At 45.2% G+C, this 23,295-nt stretch overlaps 1 protein-coding gene across 2 annotated transcripts in view; it reads right to left on the reverse strand.

The window, feature by feature from the left end:
* The window catches only part of TMEM181 (transmembrane protein 181), a 115,043-nt gene that overhangs the window by 31,308 nt on the left and 60,440 nt on the right, over positions 1-23,295 (reverse strand). For both annotated transcript variants that reach the window (XM_008007707.3, XM_038001156.2), the window contains exon 7: positions 1,468-1,548. In XM_008007707.3, the coding sequence (XP_008005898.2) occupies positions 1,468-1,548 (81 nt within the window). The remainder of the gene's footprint in view (positions 1-1,467; positions 1,549-23,295) is intronic.

Below are 23,295 nucleotides of genomic sequence, written 5' to 3' on the forward strand. Positions count from 1 at the left end.
GGACATACTTAGGGCCCTGAGTAATAAATAGCTCTTTGGGCTCCAGAGTGTGGCAGCAGAATCTCAGGGCATCAGAGAGCCTTTGAGAAGAAGCAAAAGTTTGACTGTCCAGACACAATTACCAGCTTTCCGCTTTCATTTAGGAAGCTCACTGGGGAAGCCCTGGGATCCTGGAGGCTCTGGGCTGGGCCTGACTACAACCTCCAGCTCCCCGTGGCTCCAGCACCCACGCCCTTCCCTCCAGCTCCCTGTGGTTCCAGCTCCCACGCCCTTCCCTCCAGCTCCCTGTGGCTCCAGCACCCACGCCCTTCCCTCCAGCTCCCTGTGGATCCAGCTCCCACGCCCTTCCCTCCAGCTCCCACGCCCTTCCCTCCAGCTCCCTGTGGCTCCAGCACCCACGCCCTTCCCTCCAGCTCCCTGTGGTTCCAGCACCCACGCCCTTCCCTCCAGCTCCCTGTGGCTCCAGCACCCACGCCCTTCCCTGCAGTTCCCTGTGGCTCCAGCACCCACGCCCTTCCCTCCAGCTCCCTGTGGTTCCAGCACCCACGCCCTTCCCTCCAGCTCCCTGTGGTTCCAGCACCCACGCCCTTCCCTCCAGCTTTCTGTGGTTCCAGCACCCATGCCCTTCCCTCCAGCTTCCTGTGGTTCCAGCTCCCTGTGGTTCCAGCACCCACGCCCTTCGCTCCAGCAGAGCATCTGCTCACAGGTGCACATGCCTGTGTCTTTCCATGCACAGTTACTCTGAGAAATACCAAGTGTTCCTGGGTGGACACATTTCCTAAATGTCACCTCCCCACCATCCTGCACCAGGACAAGCAGCTGATGAGGGCAGAACGCCATGCTTCAGGCGGCAACAGATCACTACATGAAGCACACTTTCCCTTCCTCCAATTTACCAATTCTCATCTTCACAGACTGGGGCTCTTGGGGGCTCCCTTGGGTTTCTCAGGGTAAGCATTTCCCCCAAAGCTACTGTGGGCTCGTGGACAGAAACCTCAGATCCCAAACGAGCCCAACGCTTGCATTCCCAAAACACTTCTCTTTGGCCTTATTCCTGAAAATGCCCAAAAACACAAAGGACTGGTACAACTATAAAAATATAAAATATAAAAACCCAAGAGCATGCTGCATCTGCACTCAGAGAAGCTCACTCAAATAAGGCAGACTGACTTCCATATACATGAAATGGCACTTCTCACCACACATGATGAACATTTACTTAAAACTCGGTGATGTATAATGACTCCTGCACGCTACAGAAATCCTGAATACAGGATACCACATCATTCTTTCTCGCATGACAGCATCTTGGCAGACACACAGAGTAGTAATATCAGCACAGCCCACTGGATGGAGCATCTGAGTTCAGATCAATCTCCATGTGGCTTGCACCGAAGATCATAACTGCATCAACCAGCTTCTTCCTGGCTGGGATCTGCCGTGCTCTGTCAGGCGAATGGTACTCACAGTGACGATGAAGGTGAGCACCACAAAGAAAAACCGGAACCAGATTTCCAACTGGGAGAAGGCAGGGTTATAAGTCTTCCACTAAAATAGAAAGTGAGGAAAATGATTTGAAAAAAAATATGTGCATCGAAGTGAAAATACATAAAGATTACTAATAGTTATCTCTAGATATGATACTATATATATATCTCTCTACACTTCTTTTTTTTTGGGGATGGAGTCTCACTCTGTCGCCCAGGCTGGAGTGAAGAGGCGCAATCTTGGCTCACTGCAACCTCCGCCTCCCAGGTTCAAGCACTTCTCCTGCCTCAGCCTCCTGAGTAGCTGGGATTACAGGTGCCTGACATCATGCAGGTTAAATTTTTACATTTAGTACAGTTTTACTTTTTTATCAAAGGACACAGACATAAAAAATCTTAATTACCAAGAACAAAAAATAATTTCAAATGGTGTTATATGGATGATAAATCTGACAAATTATTTTATAATCATAAGAGCATTTGGATCTTAAATCTCATGTCAAAAATCAACCTTGTCAATCTCTTTATTAGAAATAGTCATACTTTCCATCAAAAGAAAGTTTTTTTTTTTTTTTTTTGAGACGGAGTCTCGCTGTGTCTCCCAGGCTGGAGTGCAGTGGCGTGATCTCGGCTCACTGCAAGCTCCGCCTCCCAGGTTCACGCCATTCTCCCGCCTCAGCCTCCCAAGTAGCTGGGACTACAGGCGCCCGCCACCACGCCCAGCTAGTTTTTTGTATTTTTAGTAGAGACGGGGTTTCACCATGTTAGCCAGGATAGTCAGAAAGTTTTAAAAGATGTAAAAGTGCGACTAGAATGTTGTAACAGAGTTTAAGTAAAACCTTTAAGTATGAATGTGAAAGCAGAAGAGTTGCAATTGAAGGAGTCCGTTCTCATGCTGACCAGGCAGTCCCAGGTGTGCCAAGTGTGCACTGATTGGAGCCGAGGACAGGACACTGCTGCTGACAGCAGGGCAGAGGCCAGCCACCGCCAACCTAAGCACGAGCTAGGTCCATAACCAGACCCCAGAACACTGCACTCACAGGGCCGGTGAGCCTCATCATTCTGATGCATTGAATTCCAGTCATCCGAGCAATTTAAAAAATCTACTTCAGTACAGATAGAGTCATAGATGCTAGATTTGCCTGTCACACACACACACACACACGCACACACGCACACACGCATGCACAAGGATGATTTAAGACACTGGACCTGAGGAAGTCATGAAGGGTAGTAACCTCTGACTGATGGCAAACAGTAAGGGGTGCCCCTGGTGGCCCCACATCATGGAGGGGAACCCAGGCAGAGCCATGGCTGGGAGTCCAGGGAGACAGGGCTGGCCTGAATCCACAGGACAGAGTGCTGGAAAAGAGAGCTGTACAGAGAAAGAACGAAGCTCCCAAAAAGCCAGTGCCTGGCACCCACAGAGCCAGTCATGGTACCTGTTCCCACAAGACAGAGAAGAAACTCACCATTAAAGGACACTGGGTAGCATATGCTGAACGCTTTTGCCTCAGTGGTAGGAAAAAAATTAGCCTCAGACTTTATGCTGCTTTGGCCCCACCTAGCAATGTTGAAAAGCAAGGCCAGGAAAGATCAAACCATTTCCAAGGAAATTAACAACGTCCCAGAACAAAGCTCAGGGATATTGATAAGACAGCAAACCTAGCAATCAATAATGTCTGGCATTGAACTGAAAGTACCAGACACACCAAAAAGCAGGAAAATACAAACCATATGAGGAAAAATCCAACCAATCAAAACTGGCCCAGAAATCACAGATGACAAAATTAGCAGATAAGGAAATCAAGCAGCTAGATGAATGATTTTTGTGTTAAATAAAGACTTGGAAGATGATCAACAGATGAGACACTACAGAGATTGGTAAATGTGAAGGCACAGCAATAGAAGCTATCTAAAATAAAACTAAAAAAAAAAAAAACCTGAAAAAAATGAACAGAGCATCAGGTGAGCAATGGGCCAGCAAGCATTACCACCTGAGTTCCAGCTGTCAGATTGTCCAGGGCATTAGATTCTCATAGAAGCACGAACCTGCTGTGAACGGTGCAGGGGAGGGATCTAGGCTGCGTACTTCTTATGAGAATCTAATGATAAATGTAATGCACTTGGGTCTTCCCAAAATCATCCCCAACCAACCCTGGTCCATGGAAAAATTGTCTTCCATGAAACCAGTCCCCAATGCCAAAAAGGTTGGGGACCAGTGGCCTAATTTGGGGTCCCTGAATTTGGAAGGTCAGGGGACCAGAAGGACAAAAAAAAGTATTTGAAGAGATAATGGCCAAAATGTTTCCAATTTGATGAAAACTATCAGCTCACAAATCCAAGCAGCTCAATGGACTCCAAGCACAAGTAATGAGGAAAAGTACAAGCAGCACCCTAAGAGAAAAATCTTCAAAGAGGCTGGGGAGAGGGAAGAACAAAGAACATTATTACAAGAAAACGAAGATAAGGACAAAGATAAGGTGGACATCAGACTTCTTGTCAGAAAAATGCAAGCCAGAAGACAGTGACCAACATTTTCTAAGTATGTGAATTAGGCCAGATGCGGTGGCTCACGCCTATAATCCCAACACTTTGGGAGGCCGAGGTAGGAGGATAGTTTGAGGCCAGGAGTTTGAGACTAGCCTCGTCAACACAGCAAGACCCTATCTCTACAAAAATGAAAAATAAAAAAACTAGCAGCATGGTGGCGTGTGCCTGTAGTCACAGCTACTCAGGAGGCAGAGGTCAGGGTCAGTAAGCTATGATCATATCACTGCACTCCAACCTAGGTGACAGAGCAAGATCCCATCTCAAAAAAAAAAAAAAAAAAGTACATAAATTAAAACCACAATGTAAAACCATTAAATACCATTATACACCTACGACAACAGCCAAAATTAAAAAGACTGACCATACCCAACGTTGATGGGATATGAAGTAACTGAAACCCTCATACGCTACTGATGTAACATAAAATAACACAACCACTCTGCAAAACAGTTTGTGAGTTTCTTAACCGCATGGCCCAACCATTCCATTTCTAGCATTTATCCAAGAGAAATGAAAGCATATGTCCACACAAAGATTTATACACAGATGTTCACTGCTGCTTTCTTTGTAACAGCCCCAAACTGGAAGCACTTCGAATGTCCATCAACAGATGAACGAATAAACAATTTCTGTTACATTTATTATACTAGAATATCACCATGGACACATTCATCATTGATCAAGCTCAAAATAATTATGCTACATGAAACAATTCAAACACACTGGAGTATATATTGTATAATGCCAGTTACATAAAATTCTAAAAAAAAAAATGCAAATAAGTGCGTTGTGAAAACAGATCAGTGACTTCCCAGGGATGGGAAAGGACAGGAGGAAGGGGCACAAGAAGATGTTTAGGGATGATGGCTGGTGAGGGGATGCTTATGATCTTATTTGTGGGAACGGTTTCCCAGGTTTCACTGTGTGTCAACTATACCTCAATAAAGCTGCCAAACAAAAACCAACCACTAACAATAGATGGTAATGGGGAAGTGGAGATCACAGTGATTCAGGTTCAAATTCCAGCTCTTCCCATTACTAGTTGGGCAAATGACTTAACCTCATGAAACCTCATTTCCTCTATAAAATGGGGATGCTAGTAACCTACTTACCTACTTAACGTAATTATTGTAGCCTTTTAGCCTTGTTTTTATTATTTTTATTTTTTATTTATTTATTTTTTTTGAGACAGAGTCTTGCTCTGTTGCCCAGCCTGGGCTGCAGTGGCAGGATCTCAGCTCACTGCAACCTCTGCCTCCCGGGTTCAAGTGATTCTCCTGCCTCAGCCTCCCGAGCAGCTGGGACTACAGGAGTGTGCCACCACTCTCAGCTAATTTTTGTATTTTTAGTCGAGATGGGGTTTCAATACACTGGCCAGGCTGGTCTCGAACTCCTGACCTTGTGATTCACCTGCGTCAGCCTCCCAAAGTGCTGGGATTACAGGCATGAGCCACTGCACCTGGCTCTCTCCTGGGTTCAAGCGATTCTCCTGCTTCAGCTTCCCAAGTAGCTGCGATTACAGGTATGCGCCACCACGTCCGGCTAATTTTGTATTTTTCGCAGACACAAGGTTTCACTATGTTGGTCAGGCTGGTCTCGAACTCCTGACCTCAGGTGATCTGCCAGCCTCGGCCTCCCAAAGTGCTGGGATTACAAGCGTGAGCTACCACACCCAGCCTATCATAGCATTTTAATCAGATGATGCGTATTAAAAGCTAAGCACAATGCCCAGCAAACAGCAAAGGTTCAGTAAACAACAGTTGCTACTATAAATCCAAAACATCATATAACTATTAGGATTATTGCTACAGCATTTAAATATTATAATAGAATTGTATCATTTATAGAATGATCAAAGTACTGACTTGAGCATTTGGGGGGAGTGTTGATATAAACATAATATTCAGATTAAAAACGTTTACTACATGTCTTAGTTGAACAAACATACTCTAAGGCACAGTCAAGAAGAGAAAAAAAAAAAAAGAATTGCTACCAACAGAAAAAAACACAAAATTTGCTTGAAGTAACAGGCCTGAAAGGTTGGGTGGTTGTTTTTACTCTCAAGGAACCGTAACTCTTAAAAAAATAACCTCAGATTCCCCTGGAGGAAGGGGATTCTAGCTTAAGATTCTGTTAGAGCAACAGAAAATAATCAACTCACTCTCACTAAAAATTAACACTAGGGTTGGATGCGGTGGTTCACACCTGTAATCCCAGCACTTTGGAAGGCTGAGGTGGGTGGATCACCTGAGGTCAAGAGTTTGAGACCAGCCTGGGCAACATGGCGAAACCCCGACTCTACTAAAAATACAAAAATTAGCCAGGCGTGGTGGTGCATGCCTGTAATCCCAGCTACTTGGGAAGATGAGGCAGGGAGAACTGCTTGAACACAGGAGGTGGAGGTTGCAGTGAGCCGAGATTGCACCACTGCACGCTAGCCTGGGCGACAGAGCAAGACTCCATCTCCAAAAAAGAAAAAAAAAAAAAATTGGGGCGGAGCAAGATGGCGGAATAGGAACAGCTCCAGTCTCCAACTCCCAGCGCGAGCGACACAGAAGACCGGTGATTTCTGCATTTTCAACTGAGGTACTGGGTTCATCTCACTGGGGAGTGCCAGACGATCGGTGCTGGTCAGCTGCTGCAGCCCGACCAGCGAGAGCTGAAGCAGGGCGAGGCATTGCCTCACCTGGAAAGCGCAAGGGGGAAGGGAATCCCTTTTCCTAGCCAGGGGAACTGAGACACACAACACCTGGAAAATCGGGTAACTCCCACCCCAATACTGCGCTTTAAGCAGACAGGCACACCAGGAGATCATATCCCACACCTGGCCGGGAGTGTCCCACACCCATGGAGCCTCCCTCATTGCTAGCACAGCAGTCTGTGATCTACCGGCAAGGCAGCAGCGAGGCTGGGGGAGGGGCGCCCGCCATTGCTGAGGCTTAAGTAGGTAAACAAAGCTGCTGGGAAGCTCGAACTGGGTGGAGCTCACAGCAGCTCAAGGAAACCTGCCTGTCTCTGTAGACTCCACCTCTGGGGACAGGGCACAGTAAATAATAACGAACGCAGCAGCTCTGCAGACGCAAACGACTCTGTCTGACAGCTTTGAAGAGAGCAGTGGATCTCCCAACACGGAGGTTGAGATCTGAGAAGGGACAGACTCCCTGCTCAAGTGGGTCCCTGACCCCTGAGTAGCCTAACTGGGAGACATCCCCCACTAGGGGCAGTCTGACACCCCACACCTCACAGGGTGGAGTACACCCCTGAGAGGAAGATTCCAAAGCAAGAATCAGACAGGTACACTCGCTGTTCAGAAATATTCTATCTTCTGCAGCCTCTGCTGCTGATACCCAGGCAAACAGGGTCTGGAGTGGACCTCAAGCAATCTCCTACAGCTACAACCTACAGCTGAGGATCCTGACTGTTAGAAGGAAAGCTATCAAACAGGAAGGACACCTACACCAAAACCCCATCAGTATATCACCATCATCAAAGACCAGAGGCAGATAAAACCACAAAGATGGGGAAAAAGCAGGGCAGAAAAGCTGGAAATTCAAAAAATAAGAGCGCATCTCCCCCGGCAAAGGAGCGCAGCTCATCGCCAGCAACGGATCAAAGCTGGACGGAGAATGACGAGATGAGAGAAGAAGGCTTCAGTCCATCAAATTTCTCAGAGCTAAAGGAGGAATTACGTACCCAGCGCAAAGAAACTAAAAATCTTGAAAAAAAAGTGGAAGAATTGATGGCTAGAGTAATTAATGCAGAGAAGCTCACAAACGAAATGAAAGAGACGAAAACCATGGCACGAGAAATACGTGACAAATGCACAAGCTTCAGTAACCGTCTCGATCAACTGGAAGAAAGAATGTCAGCGATGGAGGATCAAATGAATGAAATGAAGCGAGAAGAGAAACCAAAAGAAAAAAGAAGAAAAAGAAATGAACAAAGCCTGCAAGAAGTATGGGATTATGTAAAAAGACCAAATCTACGTCTGATTGGGGTGCCTGAAAGTGAGGGGGAAAATGGAACCAAGTTGGAAAACACTCTTCAGGATATCATCCAGGAGAACTTCCCCAACCTAGTAGGGCAGGCCAACATTCAAATCCAGGAAATACAGAGAACGCCACAAAGATACTCCTCGAGAAGAGCAACTCCAAGACACATAATTGCCAGATTCACCAAAGTTGAAATGAAGGAAAAAATCTTAAGGGCAGCCAGAGAGAAAGGTCGGGTTACCCACAAAGGGAAGCCCATCAGACTAACAGCAGATCTCTCGGCAGAAACTCTTCAAGCCAGAAGAGAGTGGGGGCCAATATTCAACATTCTTAAAGAAAAGAATTTTAAACCCAGAATTTTATATCCAGCCAAACTAAGTTTCATAAGTGAAGGAGAAATAAAATCCTTTACAGATAAGCAAATGCTTAGAGATTTTGTCACCACTAGGCCTGCCTTACAAGAGACCCTGAAGGAAGCACTAAACATGGAAAGGAACAACTGGTACCAGCCATTGCACAAACATGCCAAAATGTAAAGACCATCAAGGCTAGGAAGAAACTGCATCAACTAACGAGCAAAATAACCAGTTAATATCATAATGGCAGGATCAAGTTCACACATAACAATCTTAACCTTAAATGTAAATGGACTAAATGCTCCAATTAAAAGACACAGACTGGCAAACTGGATAAAGAGTCAAGACCCATCAGTCTGCTGTATTCAGGAGACCCATCTCACACGCAGAGACATACATAGGCTCAAAATAAAGGGATGGAGGAAGATTTACCAAGCAAATGGAGAACACAAAAAAGCGGGGGTTGCAATACTAGTCTCTGATAAAACAGACTTTAAACCATCAAAGATCAAAAGAGACAAAGAAGGCCATTACATAATGGTAAAGGGATCAATTCAACAGGAAGAGCTAACTATCCTAAATATATATGCACCCAATACAGGAGCACCCAGATTCATAAAGCAAGTCCTTAGAGACTTACAAAGAGACTTAGACTCCCATACAATAATAATGGGAGACTTCAACACTCCACTGTCAACATTAGACAGATCAACGAGACAGAAAGTTAACAAGGATATCCAGGAATTGAACTCATCTCTGCAGCAAGCAGACCTAATAGACATCTATAGAACTCTCCACCCCAAATCAACAGAATATACATTCTTCTCAGCACCACATCGTACTTACTCCAAAATTGACCACGTAATTGGAAGTAAAGCACTCCTCAGCAAATGTACAAGAACAAAAATTATAACAAACTGTCTCTCAGACCACAGTGCAATCAAATTAGAACTCAGGACTAAGAAACTCAATCAAAACCGCTCAACTACATGGAAACTGAACAACCTGCTCCTGAATGACTACTGGGTACATAACGAAATGAAGGCAGAAATAAAGATGTTCTTTGAAACCAATGAGAACAAAGATACAACATACCAGAATCTCTGGGACACATTTAAAGCAGTGTGTAGAGGGAAATTTATAGCACTAAATGCCCACAAGAGAAAGCAGGAAAGATCTAAAATTGACACTCTAACATCGCAATTAAAAGAACTAGAGAAGCAAGAGCAAACACATTCGAAAGCTAGCAGAAGGCAAGAAATAACTAAGATCAGAGCAGAACTGAAGGAGATAGAGACACAAAAAACCCTCCAAAAAATCAATGAATCCAGGAGTTGGTTTTTTGAAAAGATCAACAAAATTGACAGACCACTAGCAAGACTAATAAAGAAGAAAAAAGAATCAAATCGACGCAATTAAAAATGATAAAGGGGATATCACCACCGACCCCACAGAAATACAAACTACCATCAGAGAATACTATAAACACCTCTACGCAAATAAACTGGAAAATCTAGAAGAAATGGATAATTTCCTGGACACTTACACTCTTCCAAGACTAAACCAGGAAGAAGTTGAATCCCTGAATAGACCAATAGTAGGCTCTGAAATTGAGGTAATAATTAATAGCCTACCAACCAAAAAAAGTCCAGGACCAGATGGATTCACAGCTGAATTCTACCAGAGGTACAAGGAGGAGCTGGTACCATTCCTTCTGAAACTATTCCAATCAATAGAAAAAGAGGGAATCCTCCCTAACTCATTTTATGAGGCCAACATCATCCTGATACCAAAGCCTGGCAGAGACACAACAAAAAAAGAGAATTTTAGACCAATATCCCTGATGAACATCGATGCAAAAATCCTCAATAAAATACTGGCAAACCGGATTCAGCAGCACATCAAAAAGCTTATCCACCATGATCAAGTGGGCTTCATCCCTGGGATGCAAGGCTGGTTCAACATTCGCAAATCAATAAACATAATCCAGCATATAAACAGAACCAAAGACAAGAACCACATGATTATCTCAATAGATGCAGAAAAGGCTTTTGACAAAATTCAACAGCCCTTCATGCTAAAAACGCTCAATAAATTCGGTATTGATGGAACGTACCTCAAAATAATAAGAGCTATTTATGACAAACCCACAGCCAATATCATACTGAATGGGCAAAAACTGGAAAAATTCCCTTTGAAAACTGGCACAAGACAGGGATGCCCTCTCTCACCACTCCTATTCAACATAGTGTTGGAAGTTCTGGCTAGGGCAATCAGGCAAGAGAAAGAAATCAAGGGGATTCAGTTAGGAAAAGAAGAAGTCAAATTGTCCCTGTTTGCAGACGACATGATTGTATATTTAGAAAACCCCATTGTCTCAGCCCAAAATCTCCTTAAGCTGATCAGCAACTTCAGCAAAGTCTCAGGATACAAAATTAATGTGCAAAAATCGCAAGCATTCTTATACACCAGTGACAGTCAAACAGAGAGCCAAATCAGGAATGAACTTCCATTCACAATTGCTTCAAAGAGAATAAAATACCTAGGAATCCAACTTACAAGGGATGTAAAGGACCTCTTCAAGGAGAACTACAAACCACTGCTCAGTGAAATCAAAGAGGACACAAACAAATGGAAGAACATACCATGCTCATGGATAGGAAGAATCAATATCGTGAAAATGGCCATACTGCCCAAGGTAATTTATAGATTCAATGCCATCCCCATCAAGCTACCAATGAGCTTCTTCACAGAATTGGAAAAAACTGCTTTGAAGTTCATATGGAACCAAAAAAGAGCCCGCATCTCCAAGACAATCCTAAGTCAAAAGAACAAAGCTGGAGGCATCACGCTACCTGACTTCAAACTATACTACAAGGCTACAGTAACCAAAACAGCATGGTACTGGTACCAAAACAGAGATATAGACCAATGGAACAGAACAGAGTCCTCAGAAATAATACCACACATCTACAGCTATCTGATCTTTGACAAACCTGAGAGAAACAAGAAATGGGGAAAGGATTCCCTATTTAATAAATGGTGCTGGGAAAACTGGCTAGCCATAAGTAGAAAGCTGAAACTGGATCCTTTCCTTACTCCTTATACGAAAATTAATTCAAGATGGATTAGAGACTTAAATGTTAGACCTAATACCATAAAAATCCTAGAGGAAAACCTAGGTAGTACCATTCAGGACATAGGCATGGGCAAAGACTTCATGTCTAAAACACCAAAAGCAACGGCAGCAAAAGCCAAAATTGACAAATGGGATCTCATCAAACTAAAGAGCTTCTGCACAGCAAAAGAAACTACCATCAGAGTGAGCAGGCAACCTACAGAATGGGAGAAAATTTTTGCAATCTACTCATCTGACAAAGGGCTAATATCCAGAACCTACAAAGAACTCAAACAAATTTACAAGAAAAAAACAAACAACCCCATCCAAAAGTGGGCAAAGGATATGAACAGACATTTCTCAAAAGAAGACATTCATACAGCCAACAGACACATGAAAAAATGCTCATCATCACTGGCCATCAGAGAAATGCAAATCAAAACCACAATGAGATACCATCTCACACCAGTTAGAATGGCGATCATTCAAAAGTCAGGAAACAACAGGTGCTGGAGAGGATGTGGAGAAATAGGAACACTTTTACACTGTTGGTGGGATTGTAAACTAGTTCAACCATTATGGAAAACAGTATGGCGATTCCTCAAGGATCTAGAACTAGATGTACCATATGACCCAGCCATCCCATTACTGGGTATATACCCAAAGGATTATAAATTATGCTGCTATAAGGACACATGCACACGTATGTTTATTGCAGCACTATTCACAATAGCAAAGACTTGGAATCAACCCAAATGTCCATCAGTGACAGATTGGATTAAGAAAATGTGGCACATATACACCATGGAATACTATGCAGCCATAAAAAAGGATGAGTTTGTGTCCTTTGTAGGGACATGGATGCAGCTGGAAACCATCATTCTTAGCAAACTATCACAAGAACAGAAAACCAAACACCGCATGTTCTCACTCGTAGGTGGGAACTGAACAATGAGATCACTTGGACTCGGGAAGGGGAACATCACACACCGGGGCCTATCATGGGGAGGGGGGAGGGGGGAGGGATTGCATTGGGAGTTATACCTGATGTAAATGACGAGTTGATGGGTGCAGCACACCAACATGGCACAAGTATACATATGTAGCAAACCTGCATGTTGTGCACATGTACCCTACAACTTGAAGTTTAATAATAATAAATAAATTTTAAAAAAAAAAGAAAAAAAAAAAATTAACACTAGGCTGGGCATGGTGGCTCACGCCTATAATCCCAGCACTTTGGGAGGCTGAGGCAGACGGATCACCTGAGGTCAGGAGTTCGAGACCAGCCTGACCAACATGGTGAAACCCCATCTCTACTAAAAACAGAGACACGGTGTTGCATGTCTGTAATCCCAGGTACTCTAGAGGCAGGAGAATCGCTTGAACCCAGGAGGCAGTGGTTGCAATGAGCCGAGATTGCATCACATTCCAGCCTGGGCAAAAGAGCAAAACTCCACCTCAAAAACAAAAACAAAAAAATTAACACTAGAAAACAATGCTTTATTCAATAAATGTAGCTAATCTAAAACATGCATTTTAGTTCTAAAATGTGAGCTAATGAGAGAGCACACTTTGGTCCAGCTTTCAAACGAGACCCTGCACACCAAGCCTACTACGTGCCCTGCAGGAGGCAGGAGGCAGGTGGCGCCTTCATCGTACTCCATCCGGGCTTCCTTCCTACTGTCATGCGTCCCCATCCTCCTGGTTCCGGGAAAAGCCGTTTTCACATATGCTGACTCTCTGGGAGGCCAAGCAGCCAAGCAGAATCACCTGCGTGCTCCTCCTGGGCCAGCCCAGCTGACAGCTCAATCCGACATGCATTTGTGCCAAGGGCTTGAAAGGCTGTGTCTTCCCAAGCAAACTGCAGGAAGCCCCGAGAGTAGGGCCTTGGCCCCTCCATGACACACAGCGGCCTCCAGGTGCGCTGGATCCCGTGAGCTGGGGCCAGAAGGTCCACAGGGAGCAAGCCCAGCCAGCGCCGCACAGGTGTCCAAGCACAGGTCATCCCGTCCCGTCCCGTGGGCACTGTCAGGTCCACTGTGTGGACCCAACTCTAGGGAACTGGGTTTGGGGGTTTTGTTCGTTGTGTTTATTTTTAAACCTCCAAATACATTTTTGAAATTAAAATGTAAAATAAGTGAAATAAAAAGTACAGTTCCCAGAAAATACCCCAGCTTAGACATTCCCTTTGAAATCTGAAGCACTGTCACTTGGTACTCAAGCTCTGACGTCAAGGTCCCTTTGGTGTCACAAAGCTGCTGTCTTTGTCCTTTCAGAGCCAGAACTTGCCCTGTGATGCCATGAAGTTACCTTTGGAACAAGTGCCCACACCATACCCTGGGCCACTCCTCCCCGATTACATCTCCCGTGCGCGCCTCCATCCATCCACATCTGCTGAGCACAACCTTCTCCTCCGCGCAAGCACGGGTGATGTCAAATCCCATGCAGCACGAAATAAGTGATTTTAACAAAAATGTGACCAGTAAAATGCCTCCAGGAGCTGACTGGCTCTTTGGCGCAGAACAAATGTTTCCTCACATCCTCAGAGTCCTCTGAATGGACAGCCACAGAAACAGACACGGTGAGGGACATGTCACAGTTACCTGTGCAGCACCAAGCAAAGTGCCCGGGCTGGGGGCCCGGCTTCAGATTCACAGCCTGGGTGCCCATGTTTTAAAACAACATGAAATGGCCAGGCACGGTGGCTCACGCCTGTAATCCCAGTACTTTGGGAGGCCAAGGTGGGCGGATCACGAGGTCAGGAGATCGAGACCATCTTGGCTAACACGGTGAAACCCTGTCTCTACTAAAAATACAAAAAATTAGCCAGGCGCAGTGGCAGTCGCCTGTAGTCCCAGCTACTCGGGAGGCTGAGGCAGGAGAATGGCGTGAACCCGGGAGGCGGAGCTTGCAGTGAACCAAGATAGCGCCACTGCACTCCAGCCTGGGCGACAAACAAAACAAAACAAAACAAAACATGAAATGCACTGTCCAGGAATACTAGGGGGCTGGAAATGAGAACGATGTAGCAAGCGCAGGTCTGAGAAGCCAGGCGGCACTCAAGACAGTATAGTAAGCACAAATCCAAGAAGCCGGGCAACACTCAGGAAAGTATGGCCTGGCGCTCTCCTCTCAGTTTCCCTGGAAAACCGGAGGGCGGCCCCAAGTAACAGCCTAAAGGACTCCAGAACGTGAGCTGCTGTTTCCATCTCACGCCCCAGTCAAAGGTCATGGCTTAGAGGAAAATGGAGGAAATGAGACGTGAACAGCTGGCCACAGAGTGTCACTCAAAAGTCGGCTGGAAAAACAATCAGGGGAAAAAATGCCCAGAGTAACCAAGAGGACCCAGGGTGCTGAGGATGACGCATGTGACGTGCCCAGAGAAGGTGCCTGCAAAATCTCAGGAAGAGAGAACAAAAAAGTGAGTACAAGTGATTTTTGAGGTGTCAAAGGTCACTGCATATGCAGAGCATGGCCGATGACACCACCTTTTTAAAATACACAGGAGGTAAGCATCATCCCACAAGTACCAGTGAGACCTAGTGAGTGGTCTCATGGCCCGAACGTGGCAATGGGTGTGGACACGACGTATTCCAAAGAGTAAGAGCTGATAACAAAAGGGATAAAGAGAAGGATCATCACTTGCTACAGTTTGAATTTGTCCCTCCAAAATTCATGTTTAAACTTAGTCCCCATTATGGTGGTACTGTGAGGTGTACAATTTGGGAAAGTGATTATGTCATAAGGACTCTGCCCTCATGAATGGCTTTGCACCTTATAAAAGGGATAGAGGGGTGCGGTGCAGTGGCTCATACCTGTAATCCCAACACTTTTGGAGGCTGAGGTGGGAGGACTGCTTGAGCCCAGGAGTTCGAGCCTGGGCAACACAGTGAGACCTTGTCTCTAGAAAAAAAAAAAAAAATTTTTAAATCCAAGCCAGGCATGGTGGTGTGTGCCTGTCTGGTTCCAGCTACTCAGGAGACTGGGGTGGAAGGATCGCTTGAGCCTGGGAGGTTGATATTGCACCGAGATGTGATCGTGCCACTGCACTCTAGATTGGGTGACAGAGTAAAACCCTGTCTCAAAAAAGGGGGGGCGCCAGCTGAGGCCCCCTTTGTCCTTCCATCCCTTCCCCTGAGGGCACAGAATGTGTCTTTCCAGAGGATGCAGCAACAAGGCACCGTCCTGGAAGCAGAGAACAGCCCTCACCAGACACCAAACCTACCAGTGCCTGGATCCTGGACTTCCTAGCCCTCCACAACCGTAAGGAATACATCTCTATTATTTATAAATTACCCGGTGTGTGGTGTACAGTTACAGCAGCATAGACTAAGACACCATTCTACTTCAAAAACATAAACATTTAAGTAGAAACCAGTGAACCAAATGTTCATGGAAAATGGGGTTGAGAACAAAAGGAGAGAGAAATCAGCTTCTTGAGTTAAAGGGAGACGGCATCGACAACAGTGCCAGATGGAAGACACAGCCCACACGACAGGCTCAGGCAGGAAAGGGCCATCGACCATCTAGACATCTGCTCAGCACAGACACCTTCCACTGAAAACAGAGCCTCATCTGAACACGCTGGGTGCATGGTGACAATTTTCTCTCAGTACATTAGGGAAGTGATACGGTTTAGCCGTGCCCCCACCCAAATCTCAACTTGAATTGTATCTCCCAGAATTCCCATGTGTTGTGGGAGGGACCCGGGGGAGGTCATTAAATCATGGGGGCCAGCCTTTCTCGTGTTATTCTCGTGATAGTGAATAAGTCTCATGAGATCTGATTGATTTATCAGGGGTTTCCACTTTTGCTTCTTCCTCATTTTCTCTTGGTGCTGCCATGTAAAAAGAGTCTTTCGCCTCCCGCCATGATTCTGAGGCCTCCACAGCCATGTGGAACTCTACGTCCAATTAAACCCCTTTTTCTTCCCAGTCTTGAGTATGTCTTTGTCAGCAGTATGAAAACAGACTAATACAGGAAGCAACCAGGGTCATTTTTACCCTGAATTTGATTGTCATCAACAAGGAAGAGCTGGTTAGTGAAACAAACAGTGGCACCAGGGGAAGGTGTCCGTGTGGTCCTGGTGCTCTTTTATCAGAGCCAAGTGCACCACCAGGCTCGGTGAAATGGAGCCCCGATTCCAGCAACGCAGAACTCAGAACTCCAAAGGCCAAAGATTTCCCAAGGAAATGCCAAACAAAAGCAACAGAAACTCTCAAAGGTTAACTGCGTCAGTATGGCCAGCCACATATGTGGTACTGCTGAAGCAGCAAGAGCTGTCTCAAGAAATGTGCGGCCACACTGGCAGCAGCTCCAATTTGTCAGGCACACCGTATACCATTAAGTTCCTACTGAAGGTAATGTGTATTAAGAATTGGACAGGTATCGGGCGGGCGCGGTGGCTCACACCTGCACTTTGGGAGGCTGAGGCGGGCAGATCACAAGGTCAGGAGATCGAGACCATCCTGGCTAACACAGTGAAACCCCATCTCTACTAAAAATACAAAAAATTAGTTGGGCACGGTGGCGGGAACCTGTAGTCCCAGCTACTTGGGAGGCTGAGGTAGGAGAATGGCGTGAACCCGGGAGGCGGAGCTTGCAGTGAGCCAAGATTGCGGCACTGCATTCCAGCCTGGGGACAGAGCGAGATTCCGTCTCAAAAAAAAAAAGAAAAGAAAAGAAAAAAGAATTGGACAGGTAACCTAAATTACAGTTCAATGAACGTCACAAATTGAACACACCTGTGTAAATGGTACTCTGACCAGGATACAGAACATCGCCAGCACCCCAGAAGCCCCTCCCTTGATGCTCCCTTCCAGCCACTAACCTACCCAAGAGGTACACTACCCCTGATTGAACAGCATCAGTTAGTTTCGCCTGTTTTTCTAATTTATATAAATGGAATCGTATGCTCTGTACTGTTTTGTATTTGGCTTATTTCATTCAACGTTATGCTTCAGAAAGTCCTCCATGACATTACATGAAACTGTGAAAGTTCATTCTCCTTGCTGTATAGTATTCCATAATGCAAATATAGCAGAATTTATGTACTCATTTTGCTGCTAGTATACAGTTTACAGTTTGGCTATTAAGAACTGTGCTGCTGTGAATATCTAAATGCATGTCTTTTGGTCAATATACATACGCATTTCTGCTGTATCAGTTTACATGCTCCCCAGCAGGGGCAAGGGCTCCGTCTGCCCCACATCCTTGCCAGCTTCGGCATATTCTGTCTTATTTCTGCCATTCTGGTGGGTGTGTAGTAACATCACTAAAATACCATTAGTGTCTACTTATTATAACTTGTTTACTTCCAAAAAGAAATGAAGGCAGCTTATAATAAAAAGCCAGATTAGATACAAATAATTTTTAAAGTGTTTTAAAAGGCAAAATAGTGAAGAAAGAATGCAGATAATTATACCAGAAATCCATACCAGGATGTTAGTAATTAGTACAATTCAGCAAAAAACTGATTTCTGAAATTTCTGACAGCCAGGACCAAGAGAAAAATGTAATGCATCCCATGGCTTTCACTCTCTAATAAAAGGCATTATAACAAATAGCAAAAGAAATTCTGTTTTTTCTTTTTGGTACTTACCCAAAGAAATTGAAAACATAGGGGCCAGGCAAGGTGGCACACGCCTGTAATCCCAGCACCTTTAGAGGCTGGATCACCTGAAGTCAGGAGTTCGAGACCAGCCTGGCCAACATGGTGAAACCTCGTCTCTACGAAAAATACAAAAATTATCCAGGCACGGTGGCGGGTGCCTGTAATCCCAGCTACTTGGGAGGCTGAGGCAGGAGAATCGCTGGAACCCAGGAGGCAGAGGTTGCAGTGAGCTGAGTGCCATTGCACTCCAGCCTGGGCAACAAGAATGAAACTCCGTTTCAAAAAAACAACAACAAAAACGAAGTTGAGAACTTGTGTGCACAGAAAAATCAGTATACAGATGTTTATAGTAGCTATGTTCATAACTGTCAAAACATAAAAGCAATGAAGATGCTGTCCTTCAGCCAATGGACAAACAAGCTGCAGTACATCCAGACAATGAAATTATTCCATGATGAAATGAGCAATCAAGCCATGGAAAAAACTTAAAATGCATATCACTTAGTGAAAGAAGTCAATCTGAAAAAATTACACACTATATGATTCCAACGAGATGACATTCTGGAAAAAGCAAAACCATGGCCTGGCGCAGTGGCTCACGCCTGTAATCCCAGCACTTTGGGAGGCCGAGGCGGGCGGATCACCTGAGGTCAGGAGTTCGAGACCAGCCTGGCCAACATGGCAAAACCCTGTCTCTACTAAAAATACAAAAATTAGCTGGGCGTAGTGGTATGCACCTGTAATCCCAGCTACCCGGGAGACTAAGGCATGAGCATCACTTGAACCTGGGAGGCGGAGGATGCAGTGAGCCAAGATCTCACCACTGCACTCCAGCCTGGGCAACAGACTGTCTCAAGAAAATAAATAAATAAACAAAGCAAAACCATAGAAACAGTAAAAAGACAGGTGGCTGCCAGGGGTCTGAGGAGGGAGGGATGAATAGGTGGAGTACAAAGGATTTTCAGGGTACTGAAATGAACCTCTATGGTACTACAAATAGTGGATCTTACAGAATGTACAACACCAAGAGGGAACCCCTATGTACACTGTGGGCTCTGGGTGGTGTGTCAATGTGGGTTCATTAACTGTAACAAACGTACCACTCTGGTGCGAGATGTTGACAATGGGGGAGGTTGTGCATGTGTGGGAGGAGACAGCATTTAGGAACTCTGTACCTTCCTCTCAATTTTGCTGTGAACCTAAAATTGCTCTAAAAAATAATAATGTGGAAAAAATTTTGGAGGTTTAAAGTTCACAACACAATGTCTTCAACAACAACTTTATAAAAGACATAGAAACACTTTGCATACAGTTCTCTAATTTCTTAGTGCATCTCTATACAAGCTGCCAGCGTAACGCTGATGATCAGATTCTCTGAGGATACTGAGTCACACCAGAAGAAACAGCACGCAGGGCCCACCAGCACCTGAGGTTCTGGGATGGATTCTGGCACATGCCCAGGACTTCCCCCTTCAAATATTAGTTGCCTCAGGAGTTTTTGTTTTGTTTTCAAATAATTTTCTTTTCGGGTAATAAAAATAATAAACATTCATCACGGTAAATAAAGGAAAACACAGAAGAAATTAAACATTAATCCCACCACCCAGAGACAGCCTTCTAGACATCTAGTTTTCTATAACAGAAACACTTCTAATTCATGCGCTTTTGTTTTCTTAAATCAATATATAGTTTGTGCTAGCTATCCTATTAACTTACTATTTTAGTAGCTACAGAACTAATTGTTTAACCAGAAATCTACTGCTGAAATACAGATTGCTCCCAACTTCTTACTCTGAAGAATAGGTTTGAACATAAACCACTGTATATGTTTCTACTTCCTTAGTATAAATTTCTAGAATTAGAATTACTAAGTCAAAAAGAACATGCAAGTAGAGGCTTTTATACGCTGCTAAATTACCCCAAAAGTTAAATCAGTTTACACCCCCATTCATGTGTATGAGAAAACTTGTGTCCTAGCATTTCGCCCACCATGTTATCTCATTTGTTGTTTTTAATATTTGCACTGTTTTTTTTTGTGAGACAGGGTCTCACTCTGTCACCCAGGGTGGTGTGATTACAGTTTGCTGCAGCCTCAAACTCCTAGGTTCAAGTGATCCTCCTACGTAAGCCTCCCTAGCAGCTGGGACTACAGGTATGCACCACTATGCATGGCTAACTTTTAACATTTTGTTTAGAGATGTGGTCTCAGCTAGGCCGATCACCTGAGGTCAGGAGTTTGAAACCAGCCTGGTCAAAGTGGTAAATCCCCATCTGTACTAAATACATGAAAATTAGCAGGGCATGGTGAACTATTACAGCTATTAGTAGCTGTAATCCCACCTACTAGGGATTACAGCTAAGGCAGGAGAACTGCCTGAACCTGGAAGGCAGAGGTTACAGCGAGCTGAGATCGCGCCACTGCACTCCAGCCTGGGAGACACAGTAAGACTCCGTCTCAAAAACAAAAAAACAAAGATGGGATTTCATTATGTTGTCCAGGCTGGTCTCCAACTCCTGGGCTCAAGCAAGCCTCCTGCATCGAGTTTCCAAAGTGCTGGGATTACAGGCATAAGCTACTGCTCCCAGCCCAAACTATGAAGATTGATTGGTTAAAAAAAGGCATTCATGGTCGGGCACGGTGGCTCACAACTGTAATCCCAGCGCTTTGGGAGGCCGAGACGGGCGGATCACGAGGTCAGCAGATTGAGACCATCCTGGCTAACACGGTGAAACCCCGTCTCTACTAAAAATACAAACAATTAGCTGGGCGTGGTGGCAGGCGCCTGTAGTCCCAGCTACTTGGGAGGCTGAGGCAGGAAAATGGCGTGAACCCGGGAGGCGGAGGTTGTAGTGAGCCAAGATCATGCCACTGCACTCCAGCCTGCGTGACAGAGCGAGACTCTGTCTCAAAAAAAAAAAAAAAAAAAAAAAAAAGGCATTCAATCTTGAACTCTCTAATCTTTGGTTTATAGCGAGGATGAACATAATTTCAGAAGTCTGTTGCCACGTGAATTTCTGAATTTGTAAGGTGCTGTATTGCTGTTCTTTCATTCAACCAATACATATCTATTAAGCCTAGCAGCCGCTGGGCACTATGCTGGCTGCTGGGGAAATGAAATGTACAAAAACGCAGAAAAGGCCGGGCGCGGTGGCTCAAGCCTGTAATCCCAGCACTTTGGGAGGCCAAGATGGGCGGATCACGAGGTCAGGAGATCGAGACCACCCTGGCTAACACGGTGAAACCCCGTCTCTACTAAAAAAATACAAAAACAAAAACTAGCCGGGCGAGGTAGCGGGCATCTGTAGTCCCAGCTACTTGGGAGGCTGAGGCAGGAGAATGGCGTGAACCCGGGAGGCGGAGCTTGCAGTGAGCTGAGATCCGGCCACTGCGCTCCAGCCTGGGTGACAGAGCGAGACTCCGTCTCAAAAAAAAAAAAAAAAAAAACGCAGAAAAATCTTCGGTGACATCCCTAACAAATCCCCAAGGGTCTTAAGGATTGTCTTTCCAGATGCTGAAGAGTGCCACCAGAAATGAAGCTCTGGCTGTGCTGTAATTCAAGGTGAGTGGTTCCCACGGTAACGTCTTTTGAACCCATTCCTTTTTGAGCCCCACAACAATATTGTATCACTTGCCTTCCATCAGCAATGGCAGAATGGCATGTACCTAGTTTACCTAAGATATGTACCAAATTCTTCAGGAACAACTTTAAGAGGAAATAAACAGATACAAAAGATGGAAGGACAAAACCCACAAAGGCAAATAAAACAGTGGCCCACACCCATGGAATAGGGTCAGGATGAACTACAGCCTCTGGAGAAAGGTGCTGAGAACCATAAAAGGCTTGTAGGAGATGATGTTCTAATAAAGATGATGATGGAAGGGAGAGATCCCTTGTTTGTCTGCACTGTTGAATCAGAATGATTCTGAAATAGTGAAGTCTAAAGCACAGATGGTTAGCAAAGGACTACATCAAAGTATGCCTAAGCTCAGTGCACCTGCCTCAGACCCCATCTGGGATTCCCCCCGGCACCATGAACCAGAGGACACAAGCAGAATACTAATCAGATTCTCTGAGGACAAAGATCCAGAAGATCACTCAGACTGCAAAGACCAGACACCAGATTCAGATCCAAAAGATCTGGAAAGGCTGGCTGAGGCAAAGGGCCGAAAGGAAGAGGCCACTAGTGAGAGAGAGCCAGCTCAGGTGTCCCACTAGCACAGCCCAGGGCCACCTGCTCCTTCCACATCAGGAACACCTGCCGCTGCAGCCGGGTGACTGGGGCAGCTTCAGGAAGGAAACCTGGAGCCAGAGGGGTGCAGAGGTCACATCCCCAGCACAGTGTGAAAGAAAAGAACAATTTCAGAGGGGAGGAGACGGCAGCCTTCAAAGGGCTATAGGGTAGACAGAGGAGAAAACTCATTTTGTGTAGTTCACAACAGCATTATTCACAACAGCCAAAAAACAGGAAACAACCCAAATGCCTGTCAACTGATGAACGGATCAACAAAATGTGGTCTAGCAATACAACAAAATATCATCCAGCAAAACGAAGGAGTGAAGTACTGAGCCCGCGACAACCTGGATGGACCTTGAGACATCACTGCTTTCACTAAGTGAAAGCGGCCAGTCACCAAAGACCACACGTTGCGTGATTCCATTCACATGAAATGTCCAGACCAGGCAAATCCATGGGGACAGAGAGAACGTTAGTGATTGCCAAGGACTGTGGGGAGGGAATGGGAAATGACTACTAACAGGTTTCTTTAAGAGGCAATGAAAATGTTCTGGAACCAGAATGACTGGACAACTCTGTGACTGTGCTAAAAATCACTGAATGGGCCGGGCGCAGTGGCTCATGCCTGTGATCCCAGCCTTTGGAAGGCCAAGGCGGGCAGATCACCAGGTCAGGAGATCGAGACCGTCCTGGCCAACATGGTGAAACTCCATCTCTACTAAAAATACAAAAATTAGCTGGGCATGGTGGCGCACATTTGTAATCCCAGCTACTTGGGAAGCTGAGGCAGGAGAACTGCTTGAACCCGGGAGGTGGAGGTTGCAGTGAGCCAAGATCGCAGCCACTGCACTCCAGCCTGGTGACAGAGTGAGACTCCATCTCAAAACAAACAAACAAACAACCACTGAATGTATGCTTTCACTAAAAAGGCAAACTT

The sequence above is a fragment of the Chlorocebus sabaeus genome, chromosome 13 (genome assembly GCF_047675955.1).
Source record: "Chlorocebus sabaeus isolate Y175 chromosome 13, mChlSab1.0.hap1, whole genome shotgun sequence".
NCBI lineage: Eukaryota > Metazoa > Chordata > Mammalia > Primates > Cercopithecidae > Chlorocebus > Chlorocebus sabaeus.